Source organism: Molothrus aeneus, chromosome Z (genome assembly GCF_037042795.1).
Source record: "Molothrus aeneus isolate 106 chromosome Z, BPBGC_Maene_1.0, whole genome shotgun sequence".
In the NCBI taxonomy this organism is placed as follows: Eukaryota; Metazoa; Chordata; class Aves; order Passeriformes; family Icteridae; genus Molothrus; species Molothrus aeneus.
This window is the reverse complement of record NC_089680.1, coordinates 72,741,786-72,758,723: the sequence shown is the minus strand read 5'-3', so window position 1 is coordinate 72,758,723 and position 16,938 is coordinate 72,741,786. Positions and strand designations below refer to the sequence as shown.

Here is a 16,938-nt window from a genome sequence, read left to right as displayed (position 1 = left end):
AGGATTTGTGTGTCTGGTCTCTTTCTCTGCCCCCTGCTCCCCACCAGGGAGCCCACCAATGCCCACTTGCATGTTCTCTTTGACAGCCAAATGACCACAGGCTAATGAATGACTCAGAGTGCCAGTGAGCCCCATAAGTCAATTACACATCCTGCTTTAATTTCCTCATCCATCCTCCCTAGGTTCTGTAGGAAACCTTGTTCCTTCCTACCGCTTCCTTCAGTATTTTCTTTATCTTCTTTCCTCCCTCCCACGCTTCTGGAGGGCCATCTGTGTCTGACACTTGCTTGTTCTTTTGTGGCAAGGCTGCCATGTACTTTCAGATTCTCTACAAAATGTCCCATCCCCTTCTTCCATGTCCCTCTGAATAACACATCAGTTTTCTTCTCAACCTTCTCTCTCTCAGTCCTTTGTCTCATTGAGCACTCGGGGTTAGCATGACACGGATCTGTCTGGTGATAGGAGCTTTGGGCAGGTGCCTCATAAGGAGAGGACCAAATTGTTTTTCCATTTCTTGCCCACTTACCCCCTTCCTTCTGCTTCAGTTTGAAAAAATGCACTTGCGCAGGAAAAGCTTTGCACAGAAGTTGGGGAAGTTCTGGGGTCGTGGAGGAGGAGGAGGAGGAGGCACAGTTTCAGGCCAAACCAAAATGGTCTTCTAGAGGACCACTGTTAGCCATAAAATGAATGTTTCTTCTGCACAGATGTCTTGTCCATGTACTTTGTAGGAATTCATGATCTCTGCAGAAATTGACCTTGCAGTTCTGCAAGACTGGACATCAAGTGTAACATCAGGTCTAAAGTCTGCTCTGTGCTCCTAAAAAACGAGGTGGCAAAACCTGCCTTCAGTGGTTTGTGCTTGTGTGCTCAAACAGGCTTTTGGACACTTGGAGGATGTTTCAAAACTCAAGGAGAGGAAGGTGGTTGGCTACAAGTGCAAGTTTTGCGTGGAAGTGCATCCAACACTCAGAGCCATCTGTAATCACCTCCGCAAGCATGTCCAGTACGGGAACGTCTCTTCCGTGTCGGCCACTGTAAAGGTGAGAATTCCTGAAAGGTGACCGAAAGGGACTGAAACTACTTGCATTGTTTAAAATAAAGGCCTCGTTGATAACCTGTGGAGGGCTCTCGTGAAGCTCTGGATGTGTTTTGAACTGGGCATTCCGGTTCAGCATGATGTTTTAATCTAACACTGAGTTTCTGAAGTGCATTTGGTTCGTTTCAAGATGGTTTTTAACTTCTTTTCACTCTCGATCCAGGGGCACGAAGACTCTTTAATCCTCATTTCTTCCCAGCCACAAAGGAGTTGGTGTCGTTGATGACCAAAAGATGGTTTATGAGCGGGAAACTTTATCTCAGCTGCTTTATGGGCTACATTTCTACTTAGTTAAGCTCAAAAAGAGTAGTTTGTTTCCTTTTTTTTTTTCCTGTATGTATATGATTTTTATTTTAGGAAGAGGAAGTGTGCACATACGAATGTGTGAAGCTGCTTGTGGTGCACCTTTCCACATGGAATTTGCACACTGGCTCCAGACAAAGCATTCAGTGGTCACCTGAGCCAGTGATCCCCTCCAGGTGATGAGGTGCAAACGTTCTTCCTTTCTCCCTGTGGAAAAGGGGGTGCCTCCTATGACATCTCCAAGGACAAGTGGTGTTCCAAAGTCCGATTTCCAGGATGTTTATTGGCGGGGGAAGTGAAAGTGAAGCAAGGCTGTGGGAATTAGCTCTTGTCAGAGGCTCCGGCTGCATGAGTGACAGGCCTTTTGTGGTGACATAATCTGCTTTTTGTGATGAAGCCCTGTCCTCCACAGCCTAACTCTCCCCACCTAAGAGAGCTTTCATTGCCCTACCACTGACCTTTCCTTGCCTTCTCACCTGGTACTCCTGACAGATTCAGATGCTTCTCTCCTAAGAGTCCTTTCCCTCTTCTCAATTCTCAAGTGATGCTTGTGTAGGGTCAGTGCTTTCTTTTGAGTAAATAAAATCTTGCATCAGGGAACAAAAGCTGAAAGCCACGGCCTAAAGAATGTGCTGGAAATGCCTCTTACAGGGTATTTAAGCAGCTGCACAAATGCATGCTCTAGTTAGAAATGGGAAAGGAAGGTTATGAAAGAAAGTTAAAAAAAGGACTTTTTCTGTTTGCTCTATATTTTTAGAGGATTCTAGGGTCTTAGTCTACCAGTTTGTTTCTTGAGAGTTTGATGCTGATGAACAAAGTCTGCTGAAGAGTAGACAGCTGTATTAGTCTTCAGGGTAGCTACAGTCAGCTAGAGCAAAGTAAACTAAAATTAACTTCTCTGTAATTTACTAATTATTATCTGATCAAATTTAGAAGATTCACACCAAGACCATGGAAAGATAGGTTTCTTGGCTTTTTGCATGATCTGACACAAACTTGCTCAAGGAGTGAGACCTTTTTTTTGTTTTGACATATGCATGCATGTACATAATAGATGTAATTATGTTTTTCTCTCCCAAGAATAGGTAATTTTTTTTTTTCAGAAAGCCATTGATGTGGAGCTTGTGTAGGGATATGTTTAGAGGAATAAAGCAGTGGGAAGCCTGGACGTTCTGGTGAACACAGGGGAAAGACTGAGGGGCAGAAGGGAGAGAGAGAATTGATGGCTTTGGGGGGATATGTCTTTTTTAGCAGGAAGCTGAAGATCCTTCAAACACAACTTTGATGGAGGGTTTTGAGGGAGCCAAAGACCCTGGCATTGTGGAATTTACAGAAGCTGAATATGGAGCATCCCTGGAAGATGAAGCCAGGCCTGGGGGCTACCACTGCAGCCAGTGTGACCGGGTTTTGATGTCTATGCAGGGTCTGCGGTCCCACGAGAGGAGTCACTTGGCTCTGGCCATGTTTGCCCGGGAAGACAAGTACAGCTGCCAGTATTGCTCCTTTGTCTCTGCTTTCAGGCACAAGTAAGTTGTGGCTTTTGCTTTTTTTTTTTTTTTTTTTTTTTCCTTTTTTTTTTTTTGCTTTAAAAAAAAAAAAAAATTAAATTATTTTGGGTTTCCTAAAGAATTGCCAGCTAGCGGTGCTGGTTTGTGGGCTGACACTGAAGGAGAGCTCGCCTGAATTGATGTTGAGCCACACTTTTCTCATGGTGTTTACATTGTTTTCCACTCTGCAAAGTCTTTGGCCATTATGATTGGCTGTTTGTAAAAGATTGCACCTCTATGTGTTCCTGAATTCGTGTCAGCCTTCTTTGCATGCAAGCCAAAGAATAAGGATTATTTCAGTATGCAAACAGTGCAGCCCCACCACTTATGCACCTTTGTCAAATTAACAAAGAGAGTTAACAAGCCAAAAAGAGAAGAGTTAATCTTGCATATTTAAGAAACTTCTGCTGCATATAGTTACCTTGTTTGTAATGAGTACTTTTTTTGTGGGCTGATTTTTCATTTCTGATGTTAAAACAGTGTCATAAATTTACCTTAAATCAGACTTTTTTTCTTAATTATGGCATGCAATTTCAGTCAAATATTTCAAATTCATAACAGTATATTGAATGAGTGACTCCCTCACCCTGCTTCCTTGTCTGATACATGGTCATAATAGTCACATTTCTTATCATTTGTTTCCCTGAGATTTGACTTAGCTTAAAGTCTGATAGTTTTAAAAATTATTGTAATAATAAAAATGTATATGTCCCCCCAAAAGATGGGGTTTATGGTATATTTTCCAGTGGCGCCCTGGACCTGATTCACAGGTCTGTGTTTCCTCTTAATTTCTGGGGAGAGAGCTGCTTGTTCACTGTTTTAACAAAAGGAGACAGATCCAGGTGCTCATTTGATGCAGGCACTCTTAAATTTGGTGATGATGTCGCCGTTTTGCAGTCAAATGCAGGTGGAAGAGAAGACATTTTTTGGTTCCTCGTGTTAAAAAGCAAAGTTTCTGCTGGTGTCACAGCATTGCAAATTGATGTCACAGTTGGAAAGGTCCCCGGAGTTGAGCGGCCAAGGGTAGGAGAGGGACTTAGGGGAAGGATGTGCACTGCTGGGTGTATCCCACCCTGCTTTGGCAAGGCTGGCAAATGAGGGGAGCCCCTGCAGGGCTTGCTGTTTGCCTGGTAAACCTGCTTCAACAAAAAGACTTCTGTTGAGTTTGGTGCCTCTGTTTCCTACTGAGGATAAGTCATGTCCCAGAAGTTGCAGCATGGTTGAATCAAAAAGTGATGGATGGCAGGGAAGAACTCACCACCTAACTTGATGATAGGTGTGGTTTCTGTTGTTGAAGTTGTTTGCTTCTTTTTATTTTTGTTTCTGATGCAATTATTCCCCTGGGAGATTAGGTCGGTGAAGGAACCCAAGCCAAATGTTTAAACAGCCCACTATTCTCCCAAATCTGACCAAAACTATAAAACCTCCTTCTGCAAGAGTGCAGCTGGCAAACTGTGTGGTTGTGAATACAGTTTTAATTACTGCCATGTTGAGTACCTTAAGGTATGTATATTTATAATAGCTTAATATGTATTACATACCTCTTTGGCAGTCTGCTTTAATTGTTAAGTAATCTCATGCCCTGGAGGCTGTTTAAAACAAGTTTTGTTTTATGAAGTATTCACTGCGAGTCTTCAAAGCCTTACTCATTTAGGAGATGTTTTCCCCCATTTCTCTGGAAAAGCTGTGCGTTTTGTCTTGTCCCAAACTCCATCCTGGATTTCTGCTAAGTTGTATTTGTATGAAGTGACCCTAAGAGGAGATACAAGTTCATTTTCTATTTTTTTGCTGTTATCAGATGTTTGAATACACAGGCTTCAGTGTTAGCTCTCGTAAACAGGGATTTTCTGGCTCAGGCTCTTGTCAGTGTGGGACTGAAGATCACGTGAAATCTTGTGTAGTGTGACAGGGCTGGAACAACTGCTATTTGAGCTACATGTTGATACTCTGTAAAAGAGCAGGACAATTTGGGACGAATGAAAAGAGCTACGCCTGAAATACTTCTAGAACTGAGGTGGGGGTGGAGGGCAGTTTTGGCAAATTGCAACTCCTGCAGTGTCTGCCCCGTTGTTGTTCGATCGCTGTGCATGAGATGACTCAAGCTAAGACCAGATCACAAAGCATAAATGTGTCCTAAGTGGAGGGCTGTACTGGAAATATTTACAGCTTGGGCTCAGACTACCTGCCTGCCACCCAGAGACAGTGAATTCATGTCTGTCAGCCACAGCACAGGAACTGCAGAGCTCTGCAGGATTCACTCAGTTAGAATGAATTTGATCTTCTGTTAGAAAATGTGGGAAGCATCCTTTTTTCTCCTCCAAACTTTACTGAGCTGCTAGGACAAATTGTGTTGAGAGCAGGTTTTGATCACTTCAGAGTATTCAGGCTGTTGGTACTTCCATTTTCCCTGAAGAAAGTAGAGGCTGGTCTTTGCCACTCCTTCTTCTCCTGCTGAGCTTCATGTAGAATCTCCTACACTGCTGCTTCTGAAACTCTGCTGCCTTTTAATCCTGGAACTCATCAACTGTAGCCTGCTGGCACCCTCCCCAGAGCAGGATCTCTAATCTGCTTTTCCTGCTGTAACCAAAAGAAGGCTTCCTCAGTAAAGCTGGTCAACAAAAAAATTTTTTTTTTTTTTTTTTTTTTTTTTTTTTTTTTTTTTTTTTTTTTTACTCTTGATCACCAGGAAAAGAGGGGACATACATATTTTCACAAAAAATGTTTGGCAGGAGAAAAATTGTGTAACGACAATTTTATAAGAAAATAATTTCTTGCCTGTTTCATGTTTCTTCAGCTGGTCCTCTCAGTCTGGATCATGCATAACTTAATTTATACTAATCTTGCCCTATAAGTTTATTTAGGTGGCTTGCTCTCTGCATATACAGAATTGGTGCCAGCTCTGCTCCTTTCTTTGACACTCGATTTGACTTCATTGTGTGAGCAGACCTGTTGAATTTATTGAAGAGAGAGTGTGAGAAAGGACCTTTACTTGCTCTGCTGCTGCTGTAAAGTGCTTTGCTCTGCCTCTGAAGGCACAGCTGAAACAAAATTGACCCTTTTCTGTCTCCCTTTTTCTGTCTCCCCTCAAGCCTGGACCGCCACATGCAGACCCACCACGGGCACCACAAGCCATTCCGCTGCAAGCTCTGCCCCTTCAAGTCCTCCTACAACAGCCGCCTGAAAACCCATATCCTCAAGGCTCACGCTGGTAAGTTCTGCCCTCTCAGTCTTGCAGCTGAAACGGCCCACTGTGTTCTTGTGGCTGGTCACAGATGCTGGGGTGAACCGCGTGTTTTGTCACCAGAGCTGGGTAAGGTTTTTCCGAGGGCCGCATTTGTGGCTGGACAGCCGACGGAATCTGTTGGGCTAAGTGGGAGTTTGGGTAGTGGGAAGGGCGAGGATTTAAACTGATGGGTACTTCAAGAAGTTTTTTTCTTCTCTTTTCTCTTACACGAATGATATTTTTTCCCTTATTTCTGCTTTTCTCCAAGTGGATTTCATCGCTTGTACCGTAGATGCCATAACGAAACTGGCAGTGAGCATTGCTCTGCTCTTTGCATTTTTGTTTGTGCTTTAGGTGACTCTGGGAAAAAGACTGTGAACAGCACCTTGGTTTTTGGTAGGGTCTTATGCTGGCTTTCCTGTTAAAACCTACCCCTGCAAGCACTGGGAGTCAGGTCTGTGTGCAACAGGCTCAGAATGTCAAAATTGCATTACCAAGCATGGAAATTTGTCTTGCAAATTTCAGTATGGAATCCATACCAGCAAGCGAGCAAGACACGCTTCTGAGGAACAGGAATTGGGAAGGTGATGTGTCACACAGAGTAGGTCACCTGAAGTTGTTGCACCTTTGATTATTAAAAAGTGAGACTCAGTATTTCCTCGTCTTTATTCCTTGGCCATAGACTCTTGGCACCGTCACACATCCTTCCTTGAAAGGTTATCTTTTGGTTTGCAATCCAAACATGCACTCTGGTGCAGATAGTAGGATAGTGACCAGTCTGAAAATCTGAGAACTAGCCCAGCTGTTTAAAAGTTGTGAGTAGAAACTCTTTGAACAGGAGTTTCTGATAAAAAGGGCCCACAAGTATGTTCCTTCTTTTATTATTTGGTTACTCAAAGTCATATACTCTGGGGTGGAGGAGGAAGGTGGAAAAATGGGGGAGAAAAGGCATAAGAAATTTGTAGCTGTCTGCTGATACAAAAAAAAAAAATCATTGTTGCCATTGATCCAAAGGCATTTTTCATCTACACAAATACAGGAGGAATTGATGGTCTTGTGTACTTTGTTTCCTGTCTTTTTTTTTTTTTTTTTGGATTTCACAGAGCTTGTGCCAGTTTCTGTACTTGGATGGATAAAATAGATTAGCTTCACTTTTGCCACCTTTCTTTTGTATGGGAGGAGCGTGGCATTCTGTCCCTTCTAGGAAATCCAACTGTATGCAGCAGTTCCAGTTCACAGAATCCCACGTCCTGTGTGGAGGAGCCATGGTTCTTTATTTTCACCAACCATTAAGTAATGTTTTCTTTATGCTGTTAGACAGCTGGGCTTCTTGCTTGAACCTGCCAGATTTTCAGACCCAAAGTTACCATGCAACTAATATTTACTTCACACTTCTCTTCATGTAATTCATTGATTTATTTATTAGGAATTCATGCTTCTGAGCTTTGTTTAGTGGACAGACACCCCATGAAGGGCCATGTTTTGCATTCTACAAGAAACACAATTTCATGGTTGCCTAGATAGTGCTTGCATAGTGACTTGGGTAATAGAGTTTCCAAAGGCTTATGGATGTTTCTGCCTCAGTCCCATTTCTACCAAGTGGATGGTCATGTCACAGAAAAGTTGCTTGTATGTTTTTCAGTCAGAACTTTGCTTTGGTGTGTTTTGACTCAGTCATTCAGAAATATGTATTACTGAACAAGCATGTCTGGCTTCCTCAGACTCCCCAGTTTTTCAATGGCATGGTGGTTCTCTGAACCTCTCTTATGTTACCTTTTGTTGTTTTTTTTTTTTTCAATTGTCAATCATCTCATTATGCATTTCTTCAGAATTTAAAACTTCAGTCCTCCTGAATTTTCCCTGAACTCTCCTGGAGATCTTTAAAAGTCCATAAAATCCTGAATCCTGAAGTGTTTTACTCAGTCTGCCTCTCTGCCTCATTTTCTGGGTACGGATCAAAATTCAGTGAACTACAAAATCCGTTCTTGTGTGACAGCTGGTACCAGTGTTTCTGGCATTTGTTTTTCATCCAGTGTGTGTGCCATCTCCTTTGGCATGGAGCAAAACAGTTTACAGTTACTCTAAACGGGCTCTCTGTTGTTTTCATCTGAACTTTTTCACCTGTTCTTTATCTTTTTTTCCTTTTTTTTTTTTTTTTGCTTGTGTTTTTGAGGAATCCTTGTTACCAATTTCTTAATCAGCAATTACTCTGGAAATGCAGAAATGGGTGATTGTAAGATAAGAGCATTGGTCCTGTTCAGTTTCTATGTATTCTGGAACACAGTGCTTTGAGTACATATCAAGTGTTGAGACCCACTACATAAATGCTTGCATTTATTTATTTGCATGTGTATTAATATGATCACTTGGTGAGACGCAAAACTAGCAGTCAAAAAAAGTGCAGAAGACTTCTGTTGGGCCAAACTCTAGCTTTTCTTTTGCAATCAGGCACATCCTTTCATGCTTTGATGTCCATTGGAAACGAATTGTGGGCATATTTATTAGTGTGTCCAGGCTGCTTGGTATGTAATCATCTTTTATTTGCTTTAATGTCTTGTGGTGCTTTTAAGTTCATGCTTGGTGCACATTGTCATCTAGGAATCTCTTTACACTGACAGAACCATGAAGGTCTATATCTGTATCCCACTGGTGGTATTATTTTGTAACCTTGGAATATCTTTTGTCCTTAAATTATTGTGTTTCATTGAGCAACTCGTTGTGTGTGCCACTCAAGAAATGTTGTATTTCTGTTTGCAAAAAGGAAATATGTAACTCGTACAATGCACAGGTGAGGAATGTCACTTGAAAAAAACACAAAGGGGAGTTTTTTGTTTCACCACTTCAGACTCTTTGAGTGATCTCTTCTTTTTCAGATGCACCAAAAAAGGGCATTCTAAGAGTTTGTATTTTGTCCTGATGATTAGCATGGTTTTGCTGGAGGACAGGGGTGGGAGTTTTGTGGAGGATGGTTGCTAATCATTTCAGGTGTGCTTACTCTGAATGGCTGCTGTGTTTTTATATTCTCTTTTGGTTCACTTATTTCTGGTGTGGGAAACAGTGCTGCTTTGAGAACCTTCTTTGCTGGATTTGTCGAGAGGTGGAAAACATTTTCTGCTTCATCCATTACCAAAACTCTCGTTCTTCTGTTGCTGTTCATGAATATTTTGCTTCTGTATTAGTTTTGGCACCTTTTGTACAACTCATATGTGGCCAGTGTTAATCTTGTACCTGGAAGTGGAAAACACTAATTTGGCACCTGTATATAATATCACATTATTTATGTTGGGACAGTTTCACTTTGTGTTCCAGTTGCCTTCATGCCTCCGTGCAAAACAAATCTTGTATCAGGATTTGTTTCCCCTTGTTTGCTGTCTCTATGGCTTGGAATGTATTCAAAATTAAATCCACTACTGTGCATTGCTTCTGTTCTTTCACTTCTTTTAGTGGTTTCTCATAACACACTTCCACACAGCCTGGTAGATCTACCCTTTTGTACTTGGCATTGCCGTGTTCACCAGCCTTGACTTGGTTGCCACTTCTTTGAAGATTGATGCTGCCTTATGGCAGGTTTTTCTTAAGGAAAACTCTAACCTTTCCCAAGTGTAATTACACCACACACTTTTTTTTTTTTTAATTTTTTTTTTTCTTTCTTTCTTTTTTGTTTGTGGAGGGCCTTTTGTTAGAGTTTTGTAGTGTCCTTCTTGCTTCATTAATAATGACGCTGGATGTGCTGCATGCAGAAACAAACGACTTCACCATCTCTAGTTGCTGTGCTCCCAAACAAATTTGGAAGTGCTGTGGTTAAGTTGCTCCATTTTCATCCCAGAGTCTGTTTTCTTCCCATACCATGCAACACAGGCATGCTGAAAGTCTGGTCTCTGTTTTTCTTGACATCAGCCGCTGTACAAGGATCTGCAGTTGACAGAAAGTGATACTTTGGTCCAAGGCAGGTGTCTACACCCACAGACTCCAGACTGCTCCAACAAGGAGGCATGCATAGCTTGTTTCCTTTGGGATCAGTCTTTTTCTCTGAAGAGTCCATGGGAATTTTACTGCCAAGTTCAGTAAGAGAAGTGTGAGGGCCCCATTTTGTTTCTTTTGTGAGCTGATGACTTGCCTGTATTTCGCTCACCCAGGTGAACATGCCTACAAATGTTCCTCCTGCTCATTTTCCACCATGACAATCAGCCAGCTGAAAGAGCACTCCTTGAAAGTGCATGGGAAAGCACTGACACTACCAAGACCCCGCATTGTCAACCTTGCAGCCTCACACGCCCACCACACCTCCAAGAACCACACTCCTGCTGAAGAAGTGGAGGACTCTAATGGTAAGAGGTGCCTCAGAGCAAGAATTTAATTGTCTAAGGTGCCGCTTAATATTTGTATTGCAAACCAAATGGCAGCAGGCAACTTTGCACCAAAAGCATCTTCGTTTGGTCATTAAGAGGAAACCAGAAGTTCCATCAGAACCCGAGAGTTAAACGTGGTGTTGTAGGAGGTGATCTGCTTTAGGTCCTCACCAGCTCATACTACAATTATTTGTCCCCTCACTGCACCAGATGACTTTGGAACATGTCGCTGCTGGCTTTGCTAGCAGAGATTTACATTGTAGAAAATATTTCAGACTCATAATTTCCATTCGTAGCCAGTGGGAAAGGGGTCTTCAAATTCCATCCATGCTCCTGATTTTCTTTTATAGTCATAGGATCATAGAGTGGTTTGGGTTGGAAGGGGCACCTTGATGATCATCTCCTTTCACCCCTCTGCCATGGCCAGGGACACCTTCCACAATCCCAGGTTGCTCCAAGCCCCATCCAACCTCGCCTTGGACTCTTCCAGGGATGGGGCAGCCACAGCTTCTCTGGGAAACCTCTGCCAGGGCCTCACCATGCTCACAGGGAACAATTTTTTCCTAATGCCTGATCTCATGAACAGAGCACTTTGATGGAACCACATGATTAAGCTTAAAATGTGAACCTGTAATAGTAGGAAGAGTAATTGCTGCTGTTGTCTGCTGTACAGAGGGTACCAAAAGTGCCTTCAGATACTCAGCTGCAGGAAGGAGAACCTGAGCAGTGTTTCCTTTTCCTTTTGAAAGCTGTTGATCCCCTTGTGCTGGAGGGATGTGTAGAAGATGCTTGGAAAGCAGCAGAGGGAGGGCCAATGTTTAAACAGAGAAAATAGAAGAGGTGGTGTGGGGTATCACAGCAAGCTTTAAGGCTTTTTGAGTAGTAGCTTATGAGGCGTCTTCTGGTGTCACTTCCTACCAGTTAAGAGGAGAGCTCTTTGGAAAAAACAAACCTTAATTCCTGGATGAGTTTCATTCACATGGAAGGAGAATATTTGCAGATGTTCAAAGAACTGGAATGTATGGAAGGTGTGTCAGAAGAGGGGAATATAATTTTTTATTTTCCAGAAGCTTGAGTGGTTCTAGCTACTAAACAGCAGGAGTTTTGTTGTTTGCTGTTTTGCTTGGGATACTGGTGAACTAAGGATGGGAGGTAGATATTATCTGTAATTGTTTTGTAGCATTTTTGGTCTCCTATTTTCCTCTGTTTCTCACCAAACAAAAACAACAAAAAAACTGAAAGTAAAATCAGAAAGAGTGGAAGTTCAGAAAATGGCTAAAAAGAATTAAAATAAGTAAATCAGCATAAAAATACCTCATTGAAGGAAAAAAAAAAAAACAAGGCAAGATATTTTTGTGATTTAGCAAGTCACTTTTTGGGTCAGAGTCAGAATCTTAACAAGAGATTTTGACCAGCTGCTCCCAGACACCCTGTTTGTCAATGGGTTGTCTGGAACAGTGCAACTACTGAGATTTTTGGTAATGCTAGCTTAAGCTAATCCAGCAAGCTGAGTACATCTTGAGATGTGTTCTACTGCTTTATTTTTTTTTTTCTGCTTTTAAAATAAAATGTTCCACTACTGACTTAAGAAGTGGAGAATAATTTTCAGTAGCTGTCCAAGCCTTTCCTGTGTGTTAGCAGTCATTTGTTATTGGTGTGTGGACAATACTCAGTTTTGGGAAGGATGGTTCAGTTACCTTTTTTTTTTTATTTTCCTTATCCCAGGAGCTCAAACTCTCAGTTAGTGGAGTTAAAATTCAGGATACCTGCTGTAACCTGTAGAGGATGATTTTGCAGCCTTTAAGAACTCTTCCTAGAAATAGTTAAAACGATGTCTCTGTTAACAACAGCATTTCACTGGGTTGACTTTGTTACCAAGACCTGTATTACAGCCTGAGACCAAGGCCAAATTTGTCCCAATTAGCTAGATCATCTTTAAATGGGGTTAATGGTTAAGTCACTTTGACAATAATAGAAGCCACCCACTGGGGAGCTCATCAGACAAGTACAGGTGTTACAATAATAGTGTTAGCATTTTCAGCATTGCTTGAGGAAGGAATAACCTGCTTTAAGTAGTTTTTTCACATTCTACAGTTGGCTGCAGATGAGGTTAATGGTGGCTGCTGTTGTGGCATCACATGGTTTTTTTTGGGTTTTTAGAAGGCAATAAATCATTGCCTCCGTGGCCCAGGCCTGTGAGTCACAGGTGGTGTGCAAGACCAGATGAAATAACTGGTCAATACTAATAGGAATAATAGGAAGTAATAGGAAATGCAGGCACTGTTATGTCCAGCTGGAGTATTAGGAAGGGCTCACGTGGTGTGGAGAAGCTGGATTTTTGTTTGTTGGTGTGTGTGAATAACCTGCAGTGTGAGCCATGATCAAAGCCAATTCACCAGGGAGGCAGCACTGAACCTGGGCTGGGGTGAGAGGCAGACAAAAAGCTGCATCCCATTGTTAGGGAGCTTGTTTTGTAGGTTGATGGGTGTGCAGCAGGCTTGTGTAATTGAAGTGGTTGCAGAAAGGAGCTGCTCCTGCCTGTGAATGGATGCTGTGGTTGGAGTAGGAAATATATCAGGGTGGTTTGGGGAGCTGGCAGGACTCATCTTGTGGATTGTTAAGCTCTGTAAAAATGTGGAAGAGGGAGAAGGGTGCTGGATTGCAACAGCAAAGTGCATGAACAGAGCTGCTCTGCAACAGCAACCCAGTGGAACTTCTGTGATGCTTCTTTTCCCTGCAAAAATTGTTCCCTGACGGGCCTTCCTTAGATCATTCCTTTTGTTCTTTTGGATCCATCCATCCATTGAAAGAGGTGAATGTATTCATATGTCTCTGGCTCATCTCTTTCAGCTCTGTGTTGGTAGCAGCAGACCTAATCTGGAGTACTCAGCTGCACATCCCAGAGGTGTTTTTGGGGTGCCTGGTTGTCATGGAACTGAAGCTGAAGTGGAGTAGGTGCTGAATGTTTTGGGTAGACCATCCCTTGCCAACTGTAATTCTGGTGTCATTAGAAAGCATAGCAACCTCCTCAGTCCAGTTAATAACAATCACTCAGAGCATGTGTGCTTCTCTCAGGGCAGTAGTGTAAGAAGGTGCTGGTGTCACTCTGGATTGGTCAGCAGAGAAGGCTTTTTTTACAGATGCATCATTCAAAGATCCTGCCTTTTTTATCCTACCCCTCTTTGCCTGCTGGGCAGTATTTTAATACATAAAGAAACTGTTTTCACTGTGTCCTTTTCTAACCAAAAGTAAAGCACTCTGTGGGTTTTCTGGAGGGCGTGTGGCGTGATGATATTTTGGTTTGTGGGTGTTCTTCTTACAGATAAGACACAAAAAATTCCCAGAAAATACTGGTCATGAGTGCTATTTTTCTGGTTTTCATGGTATAGGGGCACTCTGTGGTTTGTAGTGCCCAGCTCTTGTTGACACAATGAGGTTGCCATTGTGGTAAAATGTTCTTTGGCTCTCCTGATAGTTCACAGGTATTTTTTTTGTCTTGCAAGAAGGAAATGGTGAGGGTTTGCTATATATTTGCATGAGTGTTTGGGTTGTTTGTTTGAATTTACTTATTTTCAATTTACACTAAAATGTTCGTTAATAGTTCTGAGCGCATGAGCAGCAAAAGTTAATTGTAAATGGAAATACTGCAAACTGCTGGGAGGACTGGATGAATCTCCTCACAGGATCTGCTTCCAAGTTCCTTCAGCCTTTGTGAGAACAAGAGCTTGCATTCATGTTAATCTCCGGCCAGAAAGGGTTTTCTGGGGTTTTTTTTGATGGTGGTGTCATCCTGTGGGGCTATGTGTGTCACAGGTAAGTGTTCCCAGCTTTGCTTCTATTGAGGGCAAGGCAATGTAATCCAAAAAAAAAAAAAAAAAAAAAAAATAAATAAAAAAAAAAATCTGCATTTCCAAGGCACTGGGATGGAATGCTCCCATCTCTTTCCATAAGAAAGAGCTGCAGAGACACAGAGCAGACACACAGAAATTGTGTGGCTGAGCATGAGAAAACACGGCGCAGCAGCAGGAGCTGTGTGTGCAGAGGGATCATCAGCTGAGGGCAGAGCACGTGGCCACAGACACTGCCTGTGTGAGTGGGGTTATGAATTTAAAATCACCGTGTTTGTGGTCAGGGGCTGGTGATCTGCCCTCCTCTCACAAACTGCAGACACATGAGCTCAACCCCTTGCCATAAAGTAAAGCAGAGTGACTTAACAGGCTGATGAACAGTTTCATCTTGTGCCTTCAAACACAGCAAATGCTTCTTGAGAGCACGTGAAATACCTGTCCTAAATTGCTCTGGCTGCTGTTACTGATTTTTGGAGTAGCCCTTTATTTTTTGAAAATAACCCCTTGGGCCTAGGCATGTTGTAGAGCAAAGCACTGCTCTTTGTTCATAAGGCTGGCAGATTTGGAGCCTCATAAATTTCCTTGTGCCAAGGCTGTGTGCAGTAATTCAAAATTACAGCTTTTAAAAATTTTAGTGTTTAAGAATATTGAGTTGTCGAAATTAAACAGCAAAGTGCCAGGCTAAACAGACCTGGATGTGGTTTCTAATGTCTCCTCAGTCATGCTGCTGTGGTATAAGTCCATTTCTTTTTACTGGCCTCCAGTTCTTGATGTATAGAAAGTAGCACACTATTTGTGTGCCCTTGAAGTTCAATAATTGTACAGGATTTATCATTAATACCAGCACACATCACAAAACACATGCAAGTAAGGTCAGAACTAGAAGATTTCTTGAGTCTCCCAGTACATGGTATGTCAACATCTTAATTAAATTTAATTAATTGCAGCAGCAAATGCATTGAAAACTGCTAAGTGAAACATCCAGTGCCCTGTTCCAGGTTTTTTTTCCTGAACTTTAGCCTTTGCCAGTGGAAAATAACTTTGCCTCATGTAGAGGCTGAAATATAAATACATCTGCTTGCTTTGCCAGGGCTAGGCTGGGCACAAAACTGCTTGACTAAGTCTTGTTTCTTGGACTGTCGTTCCAGAACTGTAAATCCCTTCCCATTTCTGCACACTTCTCCAAAGCAGATAGTGCATAATCAGACTGGATGTCTTCTTCTGTGCTGCCTCACAGATGAACTCCTGAAGGATGCAGAGGGCCTTGGGCAGGTTTTGCTGAAGCAATTTCATGCAATACCAGAACGAGGGGAGAACTATGGGCAGCAAGGCACCATTTCAAGAAAAATCCACAAATCTGGTGCCAGTGAGTCATGATTCTGCCTTCCACCTTTCAGATGAGAGTGGCAGGCTTCCCGTGTGGCCAGACATAACTACTACCCTGATTTTTGGGTTCTCCTGTTTTTCATTGTTGTTGTTGTTGAGTCTTTTAAATCCATATCATGGATTGTGGCTGACTTGTTTATTTTTATTCACGTGCACTGTTACTCTTGATAAGGGATATTTTTCTAACCTTGCAATCAGGGCAGAAAGTTCCTAAGGTGGTCCCTTCCCCTTTGGTGCTGTTTCTCTGGTATTGTTGCTTATGTGTCTTTGTGTTTTATGGCTGCTGCTGTCTGGGGAAAATCACAATGGGTCAGTCGTCACAGCCAGAAAACTTGGTGTTAGAGCAGAATGTGGTTTAGTTCTGGGTTTGGGGTGGTTTTTTTTGGGAGGAGGGCTTGGACAAAGACTCTTTTGAAGTTTCAGGCCCTTTTGTTTCACTGCAGTTTGGCTGGAAGGGCAGAGAGCCAGTAGTGACTGCAGGGCAAATCCAGGCAGAGCTACAACAGCTAATTGCCTTAATTGCCAGGTGAGATGGAAGGATTGCATCCCCGTTAAGGATGCAAGGTGGTGATCTGCATACTGCAGAATAGAAGATGGTTTTGCTTTTGTAGTTACACTTGGGCTGCAAGGAGCTGTCTGCTTGTTCTGCTTGTTTCCCTGCTTTTGTGCCCCACAGGAGTGATGCCTCATGCTCACTCTGAACTATCAGATTAACCTGTGTTACCTGCAGGCTGCTTTTTTTTTTCATTTTCCCCAGCTGTGTTCTTTCTTTCTCTAACCTAGAGCAAGTTCCTGCTTTCCCCTCAGCCTTTGCTCTTCTTCCCACAGTGGCCACGCTGCCTCACAGTACTTTTAAAACTCTGTGGTAATTGTTGGTTTGTCTTACTCCTTGTGGTCAGTGTTAAGCTAAACATCAGATGCTGGGTCAGATAGGACTTTTCTCCTCCATAAGATTGGCAGGGACTGGTGGAACAAGCACAGGGCTTGTTCACCTCCACTTTTACTGAACAAACTCCTCGCTGTTCCAAGGTCCTGAGGCACTAGGGGGATGACCTTGTTCTCTGAAGCTCTCTTCCACTGGGGTATAGTTGTTTGGCTTCTGGCCTTTTCCTGCAGCATGTTGAGAACTGTTTTGTGGCTGGTGGAACAGAGGGAGATGTCATTGGCTGTGCTGAGGGGAGTGTCA

General features: G+C 42.5%; 1 protein-coding gene across 4 annotated transcripts in view; it reads left to right on the top strand.

Annotated features, from left to right (window-relative positions):
* Positions 1-16,938, top strand: part of ZNF462 (zinc finger protein 462) — an 89,107-nt gene that overhangs the window by 45,545 nt on the left and 26,624 nt on the right. For 2 of the 4 annotated variants that reach the window (XM_066569738.1, XM_066569739.1), the window contains exons 4-7: positions 876-1,040; positions 2,651-2,925; positions 6,036-6,154; positions 10,306-10,497. In XM_066569738.1, the coding sequence (XP_066425835.1) occupies positions 876-1,040; positions 2,651-2,925; positions 6,036-6,154; positions 10,306-10,497 (751 nt within the window). The remainder of the gene's footprint in view (positions 1-875; positions 1,041-2,650; positions 2,926-6,035; positions 6,155-10,305; positions 10,498-16,938) is intronic. The other 2 variants (XM_066569740.1, XM_066569741.1) reach the window with 2 other exon arrangements.